Source organism: Trichogramma pretiosum, unplaced genomic scaffold (genome assembly GCF_000599845.2).
Source record: "Trichogramma pretiosum strain Unisexual culture from Peru unplaced genomic scaffold, Tpre_2.0 scaffold16, whole genome shotgun sequence".
Taxonomy (NCBI): Eukaryota; Metazoa; Arthropoda; class Insecta; order Hymenoptera; family Trichogrammatidae; genus Trichogramma; species Trichogramma pretiosum.
The window spans coordinates 673,002-688,934 of NW_019641647.1; the positions used below are offsets into that span (position 1 = coordinate 673,002).

The 15,933-nt window shown below is 31.1% G+C and overlaps 3 protein-coding genes across 6 annotated transcripts; 1 reads left to right on the forward strand and 2 right to left on the reverse strand.

The window, feature by feature from the left end:
• Window positions 1–327: 327 nt before the first annotated feature.
• On the reverse strand, window positions 328–2,227 carry LOC106659343 (chymotrypsin-1-like). The gene is made up of 4 exons (XM_014381860.2): window positions 2,041–2,227; window positions 1,138–1,451; window positions 799–1,047; window positions 328–723 (listed from the first exon to the last, which is right to left on the reverse strand). The coding sequence occupies exons 1-4, from the start codon at window positions 2,084–2,086 to the stop codon at window positions 460–462; spliced, it is 873 nt and encodes a 290-aa protein (XP_014237346.1). The 5' UTR covers window positions 2,087–2,227; the 3' UTR covers window positions 328–459.
• A 2,460-nt stretch (window positions 2,228–4,687) lies between these two features.
• Window positions 4,688–10,870, forward strand: LOC106659125 (serine/threonine-protein kinase prp4). 4 transcript variants are annotated; one of them, XM_014381503.2, is made up of 13 exons: window positions 4,781–5,591; window positions 5,672–5,845; window positions 5,921–6,203; window positions 6,316–6,542; window positions 6,880–7,164; window positions 7,259–7,544; window positions 7,623–7,946; window positions 8,025–8,113; window positions 8,183–8,329; window positions 8,417–8,823; window positions 9,062–9,300; window positions 9,392–9,626; window positions 10,700–10,870. In XM_014381503.2, coding segments are annotated over exons 1-12 (2,664 nt in total). In that variant the 5' UTR covers window positions 4,781–5,589; the 3' UTR covers window positions 9,593–9,626; window positions 10,700–10,870. The 4 variants fall into 4 exon arrangements, 3 of the variants coding, with proteins under 3 accessions (XP_023315642.1, XP_014236989.1, XP_023315640.1); XR_001339552.2 differs by having other exon boundaries at window positions 4,782–5,591; window positions 9,392–10,390; window positions 10,468–10,870; XM_023459872.1 differs by having other exon boundaries at window positions 4,782–5,591; window positions 9,392–9,622.
• Window positions 10,871–11,783: 913 nt separating this feature from the next.
• LOC106659140 (inositol monophosphatase 1-like) lies at window positions 11,784–15,558 on the reverse strand. Its single transcript, XM_014381516.2, has 6 exons — window positions 15,338–15,558; window positions 13,194–13,327; window positions 12,562–12,824; window positions 12,388–12,493; window positions 12,164–12,315; window positions 11,784–12,077 (listed from the first exon to the last, which is right to left on the reverse strand). The coding sequence occupies exons 1-6, from the start codon at window positions 15,395–15,397 to the stop codon at window positions 11,971–11,973; spliced, it is 822 nt and encodes a 273-aa protein (XP_014237002.1). The 5' UTR covers window positions 15,398–15,558; the 3' UTR covers window positions 11,784–11,970.
• Between the last annotated feature and the right edge of the window lie 375 nt (window positions 15,559–15,933).

Consider the following 15,933-nt stretch of genomic DNA (forward strand, 5'->3'; position numbering starts at 1 on the left):
ATTTATGCACTATACTGTTATCCAGCATTAAAAGCTATGTATGAAAATTTTTATAAATGGAATATATATTGTAAGTGTAGCGCTATTTACATTTTAAATGCTACTGATCGAAATATATTTTCGAATTTTAATTTTTGAATGTTTTATTACCCTTGCAAAATGGTTTTCGTGAAAACTCATACTAATCTTTATGTTAATTCAAATATAGACTTGAGAACCAATAAAATGATGTCTTAACAGATAAATAATAATTCACTATTATACTACAAAGATACATTGTCATATGTCAATAATTATTTTACTTGTGATAAGAATGATTGGTTAAAATTTTATTTGTTGTAACCTTTTATTACGATTTTTTTTATATGATACGTACAGTTATAAATGACAATCTCAATCCGTAACTAAAACGTTACGAAAGTGCATAAAACATAATATAATTCAGAGTAATAAGTAACTTTAGTCTTTACTTTTATAAGCACATCCAGGACTATAACAATCATTTATGTAAAATATTTCCTCCACATTTCTCGCAGGATGTTCACTTTGGATCTTTGAATTTTCCGGATCATAAGCCAATTCAGATTTTATGTAAGGAATGTAATAAGAAACTTTGAGAAATACATCCGGCTCTATTCCAGCTCCACATTCATCACCGATACCAGAAACGATTCCTACCAGTGTTTTTGTATTTGCATCGATTATGCCACTACCGCTGTCACCCTGAAGTATAAATTAAATGTATTCACGGGTTGCGGTAAAATTTAAAGTTCATCCATTTTGCTTCTCTAGACTTACATTGCAAGCGGCATATCCTACTCTCAATTCATCGCAAAATACATTCCACAGTGTGGTGGTATTGATAGCTTCGCATCCAGCGACCTTGGTCTCGAATTTTCTTAATGGCGAGTCCCACGGAAGGTAAGCCGTATGGTTTACCAATCCATAACCAGATACGATGAGGGAGGTATTCATCGGTACTTCGATCATCATTCTGGGCAACGCGATCGTCTGAATCGTTGGAGATAATTTTACGGAATTTCGTAGCTGTAAAAAATAAAAATTTGAATAAAAGAAAAAACGTTTAATTGATGGCTCATCATTCCGTAAGAAAAAAAGGTAATGAAAAAATTATACATGAATGACAGCGACGTCGTTGGGCAAAAACATCGGTTTGTATTCATTTTTGAAGTCTTTGTGAATGGATATCCTTGAAATGGGATATCTTAGACCAGCATTGAGATGGGTGGCTCCAAATTCTATAGACGCGGACCATAAATTTTGTTCTGCGGGGTCAATGTAATCGTTGACGCAATGTGCAGCAGTAAGAACATGTTTTCGGGTGATTAGCACACCCCCGCAGCTGTGACCTCCGTTTATCCTGAGAGATACTTGGAACGGAAATTCGCTGATTTCTGCTAACTCTCCATTATTTCGGATTGCTTCAACAGCTATAAAGTAAATTACAAGATAACTCAATGAAGTTAATTACGATTAATTCTATGGATTATTTACAAAATTTATGTTATTTTTGTTCGTCATAGCTTATCATTGCAATGAACATTTAACTCTGAATAGAATATTATGTCTTCAGTGACTTGCAACTTGACTTTTTTGATAAATTGCTACAAAAAGTCCCGAAGTTATCACTTTAAAATATATCATTGATTACATTAAACTAGACATTGCTAATCTTGAGATGACAAACCAGTAAAAAAATTATATTTTTTTTACATTGTTCAGTTTTTCATTGAATACTTTTTTATACCTATACTAGATTTTTTTTTAATTCTGTATAGTCTTTTTCAATTAAAGTCTAGTTACCCCCAATGAAAAATCGTTTATTAAAAAACTGTTCGATTTACTATTTTTAATTAAAAAAAAAAAAATGATAATAATAATAATAAAATAAGTGAAATATCACTTCAGTTTTTATTTAAAAAATAAATACAACAAACGCATAACACCAAAGTAATTTAACACAGCACTCAGATAAAATCGTTGGAAAGATGTAAAACGAAAGCAACTATTAAACAATACCTATCACTATCAAAGCGAAGAAAATACACTCAACAAACTTGGACATGTCGTTCGCTCGACGATTAAGCGTTGACTGATTAGTGAGTAATTGTTGCCTGGGACTTTATATAAACATTATTGTTCGTGTTTAAACCCATTGATGTGTTAGATCGCAAACAAGTCTCATCATTCTGGTGGTATCTCCCACTGCTCAGTGTGAAATGCGTATATAACATGTTCAACGTGCTCTGCAAATTGGATAAAATCCCCACTATAACATTGTATTTGTGTATACATTAATACGTGATGTGATATTTATACCTTTAAATGTTACGTACTTTGATCGGAAAAATTGCGGTAATTCCACTTGTTATTATCATTTAGACTTGTGCCAAATGATATCTTGAATCGGCTCTAAAACGATGAAGGTTGTCATTTTTCAAGCTTTCGATCAAAAGCATATGCGTTTCACGATATCCGTGCAATTTTTAAGTAAATAAGAATAATTTTACGTTTTTCGTGCCTTTTACAATAGTAACGAATGTGAGTTTTATATTATGATGCTTTTGTTATTTTTTTATTGCGTAATAAATCTAGCGCTTATCACGTGCCAGCTATTTGTATGAAAATAGATCGTGAGCCAACTATTTTGCTGAGCAATTTTTTTAGAAGTTTTTCCAGAAATTTTCTCTTGAAAAATTCCTTTATTCAGTAACATTAATTAATGTTCAATAAATATAATAGTATAGCTCATAAAATAAGTTAACATAAAACTTGATTTTATCATCGAGTACTTTTTGAAACTTATGATCGAGAATAGTAGGTCAATTTTTATATCACCAAAGTTTTAATATTTATAAGATTGTAAGAATGAATTATCGATTATTATTTTTTAAACAATTGATTCGAATAATATATCTATGCGTGTTTTTTTAAAAATATAAACAATTATGAAAGAGTATTATGAAGCATTTTTCTTTACGATCCTTCTTTATATACTCATAATACACTGAGATTTCAGCCTTGCATTAGATAAAAAGCTTGCATCGTGTATCTCTACTTATGACACTTATGCAGATCTTATCATAATTATTATATTAGTTAATTAAAAGTGTTTCTAACGTATTTCAAGTTTAGTTTGCAAATACTTTTTTTTAAAAACTAAATTCAATGAAATGAGAATGATTGTAACGGAAAAAATATGTATTCGTTTATAATGTTTCGCATTAATTCAACAAATTTAATGATTGTTTCTTATAATCATCTATAAAATATTTCTGCGTCCAAACACAACAAAAACTGTAGCATATTTGGTTATTCGCATCATTATCATATTTAATTAGTAAATTTAGAAATATAAGAAAAATTTGATTAGAAACAATCTTTTAACGTTTACCCATTAGCTATAACATTTAAAAATTACAAAATATATGAAGTATCAATAAAATATTGCTTATCTACTTAATATGTACTTTTTATTCTTACTAGTATTTTGCTATAAACAAAGGTTTAACATTTAATATATTTTACATATTACATTTTTATATTCCGTTTACATAGTAACATTTTGTATACAAAACTTATGTGCTAGATGAAGGTTTTAAACGAACTTTTAACTGCAGTTTTCAATTTGTTACTTTTTCGTTTGTTAATCTAACGTGAACTTGATATAATTATAAGCCATATCATTCAATAGTATTTAAAATCGAATTTAAGTTCTAACTTTTAAAAATTATAATTAAATATGTGAACTCATTCTCAACATTTGAAATACCAAATTGTATAAGAAAATATTATTTATGAATAATTAATATTAATAATTAGTTTTTAGTCGTATATATTTTTTGTATTATATAAAAGCAAGCATTATCAAATGAAATTACGAATTTAATATTTTAGAGTATTTTAGAATTCAATATTATTGCAGGAATTTTATCAGACTGTTTAACGAGGACTTTATTATTCTGATTTTATACATAAAACACGTGCCTATTTTACAAATTCACCTTAAAATTTCATATCATCTTTATTTTAGATAGTTCGATAAAATTTCGGAAAAAATTTGTTTTTAAACTACATTTAAATTGTATTATTTATTGTATCCACTAATTCAGACTTTAGATTTTTTTTTCATTACGAGTGGATTTTTTATTTGATCAAATATAAAGTTTGAAACTGGGAATTTTTTATTCGTACATTTGTATTTGCTTCTGAGAATGTTAGTGATGTAATTGTAATAAGAATGTGACTTGAAGTATCAATATAATTTATTTATTCTCGCGAATTAAAGGTAAACTATCCAATACACATAAGTATTCGTTTTTTCGTGCCGTTAAGATTCTTAAAATTTTTATAATATTGATTCTTTTTATTGATGTCTATCAATGCAACCTTGAGTAAAGTAATTTAATGCGGATAAGAAATTTTATGACAGTATTTACATAAAGATGGCAATTAATTTTTCTTTAGCCCTTGTATAACGAAGAAAAAGATTTTTTTTATTTTACAAGATTAAATGGGCTTTATCTTTCTTTCTCTAGTTGAATTCAAATTTAATTATTAAAAATCCATATTATATGCGATAAAATTTACCAATATAATTTTAGAACTGCAACAATGCATTTTCGTCGCAGATAATGTTTTTATGATTAGTAATCGTAGTAAAATGTAAACTTTTGATTGTCACTTTTGCGAATGAGTCCTTTTATTAACAAGTTACTTCATAACAGCAACAACTACTTTATCAAATAGGTAACATTTTGATGGTTTTGGTATTATAATTGAAATTTATTAATTAAAAATAAAAAAAATTTGAACAGTTTAGAGTCGTGACCAGGCTAGTTCAAGTTTCTTATCAAATTGATAAACAAATAAAAATACTGAAATCATCTAGGGTATGATTAGCATTTTCACTTATTTAAATCTATGCGCGTCTCACATAAAATGATCTGCCGACTAAAGCGCCCCTGAAAACGGACGGATCACGGAGCAGCTGTTGGCTGTTGCTGACTGATTCACTGATGTGCGACGATGATGCGTCGTCGCTACATCGTTTCCGTAAGCAGTGTGTTGGTCAATCTGTGTGTGTACCTTGCTTTAAATCGTTCATCAGAGAACTTGTGAAATTGACATTTTCTTTGAATTTTCACGAAGTGTACACAAAATATCAGCATCCAATACTTACTCGCGACGTGACAGTAGTTAGTGTTGACCGTCTTATTGGCTAAACTTGTTGTAAATTTGTAAATACGCTTGCGTGGGAGGATACCTTGTGTTGCTGCCATTACGCTCGTTATAATTAGTTTTTTCTAATGAAGTTTATGTTTTTTTCTTGTTCATGGAGACAGTGTAAAAATATTGGTTCCTACTCCGGCAGTTTCTGTTACGTGCAATAAATACTGTTTTCAATTGACATGCTACATACAGCAAACGTTAGTCAGAGTATTTATTGAACGATCAAATATAACCTCATTTATTAGCTGATAGCATTTTGCTTCGTAATAATCTCGGCCTGGAGTTTTTACGGAATATTTACAGTAAGGATTACAGAGAGGTTCCACTGTAGCCAAAATGTAAGTTTGATTAAAATTCTTTTTTTCTTTATCTTTCATGCTGATTAAAATTTGTCTAATTTTTCCTTTTTTTAATGTAGGAGTTCAGATGTGGAATGTATTACTGATTCGAGGCGAGATCCCGATGAACTAAGCGACAATGAACTTTCAACTCCAGAGCACAAACATAGCAGTACTAGTAAGAAAAGGAAACGTAAACATAAGCATAAGCACAAGAAAGACAAATCTGACATAAAGTTGGAGCGCAGTGAAAGGTAAATATAGCATTGATTTCACCAAAAAATTTTCTTCATATTATTAATTAATCATGAAAAATATGTTTATATTAGAAAAAAGCATAAGCATAAACATAAACACAAAAAGAGCAGAAGTGAAGAAAATGGTAAAGCTGTCATTGACAAAATTGTTTCAAATTTTGTCAAAGATAAAGAAATGAATGGCAAAATTGGTACTAGCATAGAAATTCCAGAGTCAGAAGACAGTGAAGATGAAAAAATGGTTGATTTGGAATCAGATGATGCAGATTGTACTATCATTGACTTAGATTCAGATGAAGTAGATTGTACTATCATTGAAGATGATATTGATCTTGAAGAATTGATGAAACAAAAGGTAAGAAAAAATACACCAAATAAATAATAAAGATTTTATAGTGTTTAGTTACTTTATTAATTTGGCAAATGATTATGAAGAAAATTATAATGAATATAATTATGCTTTGCAGGAACGTCTTCAAGCATGTTTGGCACAATATTCAGTTTCTCAATCAAAAAGCAAAGACGAAACAGTTGATTCCAAAAAAGATGATAGACCTTCCTTAAAAAAATCAAGCGAAAAACTTAAAGAAGATGACAAAAAGAAAGATGAATCTTCCAGAAAAAAATTGGAAGATGACAAGCGCAAAGAAATTGCTAAAAGAGATGAATCTCGAAAAAGAGAACACGATAAAAGGTAAGTTTTTTCAGATAAACTTTTTACTAAGACTGTTCTAAAAAATGACTTTAAAGTTCAGACACTTACTTTTTGATATGATCTAAAAAATGATAAAATATTTAAAATTGTTGAATGTCTATAAATAAATTTATTACATTAATTCATTTTTATAGACATGAAGCTATAAAAATGTGATTTTTTATACAATGGGTACAGAAGGTGATCTTACTATACTATTTTTGCTTTCTATTTTCTGTATTTCATTATTTTTCAAAATCGCAAACATAAAACACAAAATTTTGAAGCAATTTATACTTGGTAGAGTTAAAAAATTTTTTTGTATTTTCTTTATTAGTAGGGAAGAAGAGCGTAAAAAAAATAGCAGTAGCACCATCCGACGAAGTACTGACAATAAATCTCGAGAACCGTCTCGACCATCTAGACGCGATTCTAGTCGTGAACGACAATTAAACCACGAACGAGATAGAAGAAGCAGTCGTGATCGAAAAGACAGTAGAAGACACAGAGAACTAGGTAAAGATGGACGAGATCATCCTAGGGACAGTAGAGATGTGAGAGCACACGATAGACGTGATAATTCTAGAAACCGACACCGATCCAGAAGTCTTGACCGTGGAAGGTATGTATATTGTAAAATATTGTTTTGTTCTCGTAAAATAGGTTTCCATCGTCTATATTTTTTCAATATTTTCTATTAAAATTGTTTATTACAGGGATCGGAATGACCGTGACCGTCATAGACGCTCAAGGTCTCGTTCACGAGGACGTCATGGAGATCGAGATAGGTATGGTAAAACTCATGATCGCGAACGGGAAAAAGACAAAAATGGAAAACGCGAAAGAAATGATAAATTTAAAGATTCTTTATCGGAAGGTTTGAAACCAGAACATGAGTCCAGTTCCAGTGAAGAAGATATCAAAGATATCGACATTGAAGAAGATGAAGATGAGGAAGCAATCATTGAACGTCGAAGAAAGCAGCGAGAAGAACTATTGAAGGTTTGTGAAAATAATTACTTTAATATCATTTATCGCCTACATAAAATTATAACTGGTTATATTAATAATGTTTTACAGCGGCTAGGTGCACCGAATGAAGACTCAAATTTATCTTTAGAATTTCCTCCAGCACAATCACTTCGTACAGAAAGTCCGTCAAGTAAGTGTTCTTCTACACCTGAGAAAAGTAATGGAACCATTTATGAAAGTCATACGCCACCGTTACCTGATAAACGAAATTGGTTTAAAATCGAGGACGAAAATAAAGACAGTAAGGATAGTAAGGATAGTAAAGACAGTAAAGACAGTAAAGACAGTAAAAAGAGTAATGAGACATCAACTACAAAAAAATCGAACGAATGGGATATGTTTGCAGAAATAGATAATATCGGTGATTTCAATGTAGGTGTTTTGATTACCCGTTTACATTTTTCTAATTCAATATGTGTGCAAATTAAACAAATTTTTTTCTTTTCATAGAGTCCAACCGTTGATGGTTCTAAACGTCATGGAGGGCATGATAATCCTAATCTAACGGATAACTGGGATGATGCTGAAGGTTACTACAGGTAAAATCAATTTATAAAATTTTAAGATACATTCATCATGTTATTTTAATGATCAATTTTTTCTTATAGAGTTCGTGTTGGTGAAACTTTGGATTCAAGATACGTAGTGTATGGTTATACTGGTCAGGGAGTATTCAGTAATGTTGTTAGAGCAAGAGACAATTTCCGCAGTGGTCAGGATGTAGCTGTAAAAATAATCAGGAATAATGAAATAATGTAATTATTTTATTTTAATTAAAAATTAAATTGAAACAATAGAAATATGATCAATTATCATTAATATAATTTTATTATTAATTATAGGCATCGTACTGGTCTTAAAGAATTAGAGATTCTTCGAAAACTTAATGACGCAGATGCTGAAGATAAATTTCATTGTTTACGATTGTTTAGACACTTCTTTCACAAAAACCATTTGTGCATGGTTTTTGAATCTTTGTCAATGAATTTGAGAGAAGTGCTGAAAAAGTATGGGAAAGATGTTGGATTACACGTAAAGGCTGTCAGATCATATACACAACAGTTATTCCTTGCTTTAAAATTGTTAAAAAGAGCGAACATTCTGCATGCTGATATAAAACCAGATAATATTTTAGTCAGTGAAAGTAAATTAGTTCTAAAATTGTGTGATTTCGGTTCTGCTTCATTTGCACATGAAAACGAGATAACGCCGTACCTTGTTTCTCGATTTTACAGAGCACCTGAAATAAGTGAGTATGATCATTGATCAATGTAATTTAAAATGAAATAATTTTATATTCTTTTTATTTAATTTTTGCTCCTTTTGATCTAAGAAGCATCTCAATCATTTTTAAAAATGTATTTGTTATTTTGTTATCACAGTCATGAAAAAACTTTTTAACACCCATACTCGACTATAAGTAAATTCATGCATATTCTACAGTATCTGATATTTAAATATTTTAAGCAAATTATTTTTAATTTCAGTTTTAGGTATACCTTATGATTTCGGCATTGATATGTGGTCGGTTGGTTGTACAATTTATGAACTCTATACCGGGAAAATCATGTTTTCTGGAAAAACAAATAATCAAATGCTCAAATTCTTTATGGATTTAAAAGGAAAAATGCCCAATAAAGTTGTACGAAAAGGTCAATTCAAAGATCAACACTTTGATAGTAACTGCAACTTCTTGTATCACGAAGTTGATAAAGTTACAGAAAGAGTAAGTTTAAAACAATTTTAAATATCACTTGATACAAATTATTTCATAATTTTAATTGAAATCTTTTAATAATGTGATTCCTTTTTTTCAGGAAAAAATTGTACAAATGTCAACTCTTCCCATCACCAGGGATTTGGCTACTGAACTAGGAGGAACAGGCTTACCTACAGAACAAGCTCGTAAAGTAGCTCAATTGAAAGATTTACTCGAACGTACATTGATGCTCGATGCTGGGAAAAGGATAACAGTAAATCATGCGTTGACTCATCCTTTTATTCAAGAGAAGATATAAGATATATTATCTTACACAAAGAATATACACGTAGGTAAAATGCACTTACCGTGTTACTAAGTGCGTGTATATTATCTGATCAACAACTCTGACGAAACCTAATTTATGCTTAATGGTGAACTTGAAAATGTTTTCTTCTCACTGCAGCACGTTAAATGTGTACCTGCTCAAAATATAGAAGGGGTTGATTCAATTTAGTTAGATAATAAAATAACCAAAGGAGGTTTGATTAATAAATTATAAGAATTTAGAACATGTAAGATAAATTTTCCGTTCAAAACTCCTGAGGCGTATTGAAATGGAGTACATTCGTAGATGGCAAAATTGTACATTGAAGTATTGTATATTCATGGGTTATGATGAGTTTAGATATTTATCATTCGTCTAATTTGTAATGTTCATCACCAGTACAGTCTGTGCTTTACAAGTTGTATTTAATAAATTTGCTAGAAATTTAGATTTATATTATAATCATCGAAAGGTTTAAAAAGTTAATCAAGGTTTTACGTAATTTGATTTAGTAATTTTCGGGTTGAATAAAGTTTTACAGAGCAATCACGAGTGTTAGAAAAGAATTTCTATAACGAGAGATCTTTGTACAGTATATGTTATATACGCCTGAGAAATAAAATGAGTTTGATTTTGAATCTCGGCTTTTAAAGTAATTTTTTCATTGATGTTTATACAAAATGAGCTTGGATTTCACGTGTGTTATTGAATTTTTCAATCTTCGTATTAAATTTAAGTCATCAATCTCGGAATTTTCATCACAATGATTCTTGAAAATGAATCATTTAGGTACTATTTTTTAACTTCAATAGTTCTTTATGTTAAACTAAGGCTTTATCTTATAGCTAAGAAAATTTGTTTTTCAGAATTTATTTTAATGTGATAATAAAGCTGAGTGTTTTAGCATCCAAACTGGTGTTTTATAAAATACCGGATTAATTTTAAATTAAACTTGGTTTTCATCAGTAGGGTATATTTTTGATTAATATTAATTAATTTTTTATTCAATCAGGAAAATAGTTTTTGGTTAATTGGGATATAATGGCTCTTTTAAAAATTTTCAATCGGGTAGATTTTATGCAGCTGCTTATGTTTCAGATCAGTCTTCCCAAGTTGAAACTTTGGATAAATTCAACTGGACGTTAACACGGGCCTATAGCTGTTTCCGTTTCAAGGTATTCTAGGAAACTGACTTTTGGGACTTACTTATTTTAGCATTACACCATTTTTACGATTATAACGTGTAGTTTTTTTTTTTTTTTTTATTTTTGAAAAACTAAAAGAAGTACAAGAAGTCCTTTAATTCTCATTTAATAATTATCTATATTACTTCAAACGAGAAGTTCATTATTTTTTTCATATCAGAAAAACCCGCAGGGTTAGTACTTTTTTACATTGAAAATCGAGTTGATTTGATTAAATATTCAAGTTGTTCAATAAAAAAATCCGGTCAAATTTGTTCGTAAAATACTTATATTATAATAGACAATTTAAAATTAAAAATTTTTATTCATGTTAACTAGAGCCGTATCATTTAGAATCATGATAATAAAAAATTATGCATATTTCTAATCAGAGATTTGGTAATTTTTTACTTATAGCCCTCCCTGAGGGCAGTGGAGGAAAAGCGGAATGGTGAAGGGCGAACGCGAGAAAGAAAAACGAGGGTGTATTAATACATCAATCACGTCAATCACGATCAAGCAACGAATGACAATAATCTAAAAAGACTCTCCGCGCATCTTTTGTAAGTATGTGCTGGAGAGCAGGTAAGGTGTCCATAATTTCATGATTTATCAACTTCAGTAAACTGAAAAATGATGTCCCTAACGAATTCAACTTTTTCATAGGCAGCGGTACTTTAAAAACTTAAAAAACCTTACTCTGCACGTGTTGAACATAATCGATTTTATACACTTGTTTTGTGAAGTGATAATATAGTATTATTTGGGAATCTACCAGAAATATGAAGTACACTTCAGTAATGAAATTAAGTAATGCATTTTTGTAAATATACTGTTACTATTATGTCATCGATGGATTTCGAGGAATAAAATAATTAAATTTTAACAATACTGTCATTATTACTAGAAACAACTCCTACCCAAACTTTACATAATTTGGTTAAATTTGCAATTCAGCAAGTACAAAAATAATACTTAATCTAAATAAATTGATAACGTTTCGATTTTCACAGAAAAATATACTTGTTTATTATACATTTTTTGTTGTTGATCAGACATCGAATGTTGACACATAACAATTTTAACGGATTAACGCATTGCGTAATTTCTGCTTCGGAATGTTTCATAAAACGCTGCTTTGATTCTATGCGATAAAATTGCACGTACAATTTTACAGCTTTTAATCTAATCTCTGTCGGGATAATACTGAACGAGGACTTGCGTCGCTTGATGAGCCAACTCGGATGACGCAGCGCATAAAACTCTACGACTTAAAGCATCAAAGTCGCCTCCTATTAAAAAAAAGATTCCATTTTTTATGGTGAAAATGTAAATGATTTTATCATCTTCTAAAATTCAAACCCTAGATTAAGCATACCTGCTGGATCTATACAGACACCACCAGCTTCACGAACGATCAGATCGCCAGCAGCGATATCCCAAATGTGAATGCCAAACTCGAACATTAAATCGGAAGCTCCCATTGCTACCATGCACATGTTCAATGCACACGAGCCCAGCGCGCGCGTTCTAAGTAAAAAAAAAATAATAAGTAGAAATAGTCAATTATTTGCAAGTAGGAATTATGAATTGCTTACTTACCCGTGAACAAGTGGTACAATGGCTCTCAGATTTTCCATGACTACTCTGACTTTTTCTGGATCCCTGCTGGTACCCATTTCCATCATGACCAGGGCCTTGCTCAGAGCTATACAATTGATGATTATTAAAAATTACTACCAATCTTTGAGTTGAATTGTAAAATCAATATTTTACCTTTTTCATCAGAGACTCGAATTCGCTGACCATTTAAAAAAGCTCCTTTGCCTTTTCGTGCTGTGAAAAATTGCTCAATTACAGGATTGTACACAATGCCGATTTCAGCCACTTTATTCACGTATAAAGCGATTGATATACAAGTGTGAGGCATAGCGTGAACGAAATTCATGGTGCCGTCGACAGGATCGATGATCCATGTTGGTGCATCAGTCAGTTCCACTCGACGGTTTGATTCGGCTGTATTCTCTTCACCAATAAATCTGTTTTGAATTTTTTTCTCATTACATTACATTTTCAATTTTAAAATATTCAATTTGCATTTATATTTGTAGTAAATTTTTTCTAGAAATTTGATGCAGTGTTAATATTGAATAAAAATTGTCTCGTTAATGTCTTTTCTTACTGATCAGCGTGTAATCATTATATTTATTTTAATTATAATTATTGAGTCAAATAATTATCGACTTTATTTTTCGATAAACTTTTTCAATGAGTTTGTCGTTACGTATATTCCAAAAATGTAGTCGCGAATAAATGTATGATTTCTACTGACCAAATTGGTATTCAACATAACACGTATTTCTGGGGCTTCATTGAAATATTTGCATCTAACGAATCGTAACACTCACTTGTGATCAGGAAATTTTGCAGATATTCCATTCATGAAGAGCTTCTCCACCATTTGGTCGGTTTCTGTCACAAGATCGACTTCGCTTGATTTGGTTAATATGGTTTTTTGCCTGTTGATGTTTTCTCTTATTAGCTGTAATTATGAAAATAATGATGATTGAATAATTTTTGTTCAAATAGTCCGGGCCGTTAGAAGGGTTTGTTTGCCGATTGATTTCACGGGAATAGTTAACAATGATTTTAGCTATACTTTTCCCCGCTGAATCAAAAAATCGAGATTGTTTTAAAGACAAGTAGTCGGGTAATTAATTAATGACAATTTAAATGTTTATACGGCTACCAGAGTGACTGCAAAATCATTTTTGATACTTTAACTATATAAGTTAATAGTGTTCTTATTTGCAAGTATATAAATGTATGTTTGAGTACTGGCCAGGGTCTTTAAGCAAGTGAAAATAGCCAGTAGCTTATGCACGCTCAGACTCTGCGATTTGTATTTTTTTTTTTATTTTTTTGAAAACAAAAATAAATCTGAAATGTACCGCAAAGTTAAAATCCTGAGCTTTTAAATTACAGATAGTACAACTTTCAATTTTCATTAGAGACTCAGATACAGACATAACAGAATCGTGAAGTTACAGTATAATGAAAACATATGCCCACCGCCGTTAGTAACTTCATAAACATTTAAATTATTAATAACTAATTAAGTCAATGGACCACAAGAATCCTTCTAGTGACCGGAAAATGTATATTTTATTTTATGTATTGCTGCCCTGCGCCGCAAAAAAAAACAGATAAATTCTAGGGCATATGTAATTAGCGGCCAAGGCAAAATCGAGGCCGATAAACACATGCACTGGTACTTTTCTGTTTTTTGTGGCTCAGGGCAGTAATATACTACACTACAATTCTAATTTCTAAAATATAATTTAAACTAACATAGAAATCAATTTAATTCACCCGAATAAGAAAACAAAACTGATTTTTTAATTAGTAATTAACAAATGGGTTGAGAAATTTTTACTACAATTATGTATCGATTTTGGAACTCAGTCGGTACATAATAACAACGTGCAGTCGACACCTGGATCCACATGAAATACATGATAATATTGACATTTATTGCATCGAATTGCTCATTTTAACAATTGAGCCTGGTACCAAAGGGTTTTGCTTCAATTTGATTTCATCAATAATTATAGAATTAATAGTCGACACAACCAATTTATTTGCGTTTTAATGTTAAAAGTAGCCGCGGAAGAGGTAGCTTTGGATACAGTATATATTCGTCATAACGTCATGCGTATGAAATAATCGATGGCTCGCGCTTTTAAGCTATACATATATGTATATGTATGTGTGAGTGTGTATATAGCCGCTAATAGTAATCCAACCGCACGACGCATCCACTTTTTTCTCTATGCCAGGCCAAGGCCATGACAAATAAGTATAGTTACGTAAATAAATTTTGTTTATCATTTTGAACAAAGCATTGGTACGGTTACCTCTCAAGATTCGAGTAATGACCTCGAGGAGCGAGACGCACCGACGATGGTGCTTGGAGGTGAACATGTGTCACCAGCATCCAACGATTATAAATTTTTGGTTTCATTTCCGCACGATCACGACCACTACAGCAAGCCATTCGTATTGACCAACAAAAGACAGTTATCACAAGCCCGCATCAAACAGATAATGTGCGGCTGGCCACATGTTGACAGTAAATGCCGTAATTTCAAACGAACAATATACTATTTTTCGATAAACATCCGTGGCTAAGGGAAAGTTTTGAAGTATTTTTTTTTCATGGAAGCTTAACTAATAATTGGAAGCGATTGATTCAAAATGGGCACAGAGAAATCTTTTATCAAACAACGAATACACTTTTTCGGCGAATTTACATAGATAGGCTTTCGTCTTTTTATAGAAGTTTCAACCTTCAGAGTATTTATGCTTGCGAGTATACTTTGAACTCGTACAAACACAAGCTTTCATTCTAATTTTATATCGTAAGGTTTTGCAATTTATCAATGGATCGATTAAGTTTTTAAAAAATAAAGCAAAGAGTAACTTTGATTCGAGTTCCAGTTATCGAAAATTACACGAAGCAAAAATAAAGAATGTACACAAAATTATTTACCTGACCACCTTGTTTAACCAGCTCGATAACGAGATCATAATACTGATCCAACTCCGACATATCGCCTAAAATATTTCAAAGTATTGTTGAAAATGGGTTCAACGCGCACGTGCTGTGTCTAAATTTCGAAGCCAAAAAATGGACTTAATACTCTGCCAAAATTTGCGTGCTCTTCGATGAGCGTCGCGTTAGTTACTGAGCGTTGCAATAGCTCTGCTGACGCGCGCACGCCTGAGACTTCGATGATCCCCCACCCTTTTGCCCCAAAGTCCAAATATCTACATGCTATCGAGGTGCTTATGCATGCTTTTTTTACAACGCCTTTCGGTGCATTGACGCGACAATTCTTGAGATGACGCAAGAAATTTACCGCCTACGAGATCGACCCCTTCTAATCAAATAATATTCCATGAATATTGCTTATAGTGGCATTACCTCAAGGATAATTGGAAAGATTAGGTACGCTTTTTTGATAAACTATCTAATCACGAACTTTTAAAAGTTGATGCGTGACTCAATCGAATCGTAGTATGAACAAGTAATAGAAGATGTTTGAAATGATAAAAACAACAACATTATTGATCTTTTTTGTTCAA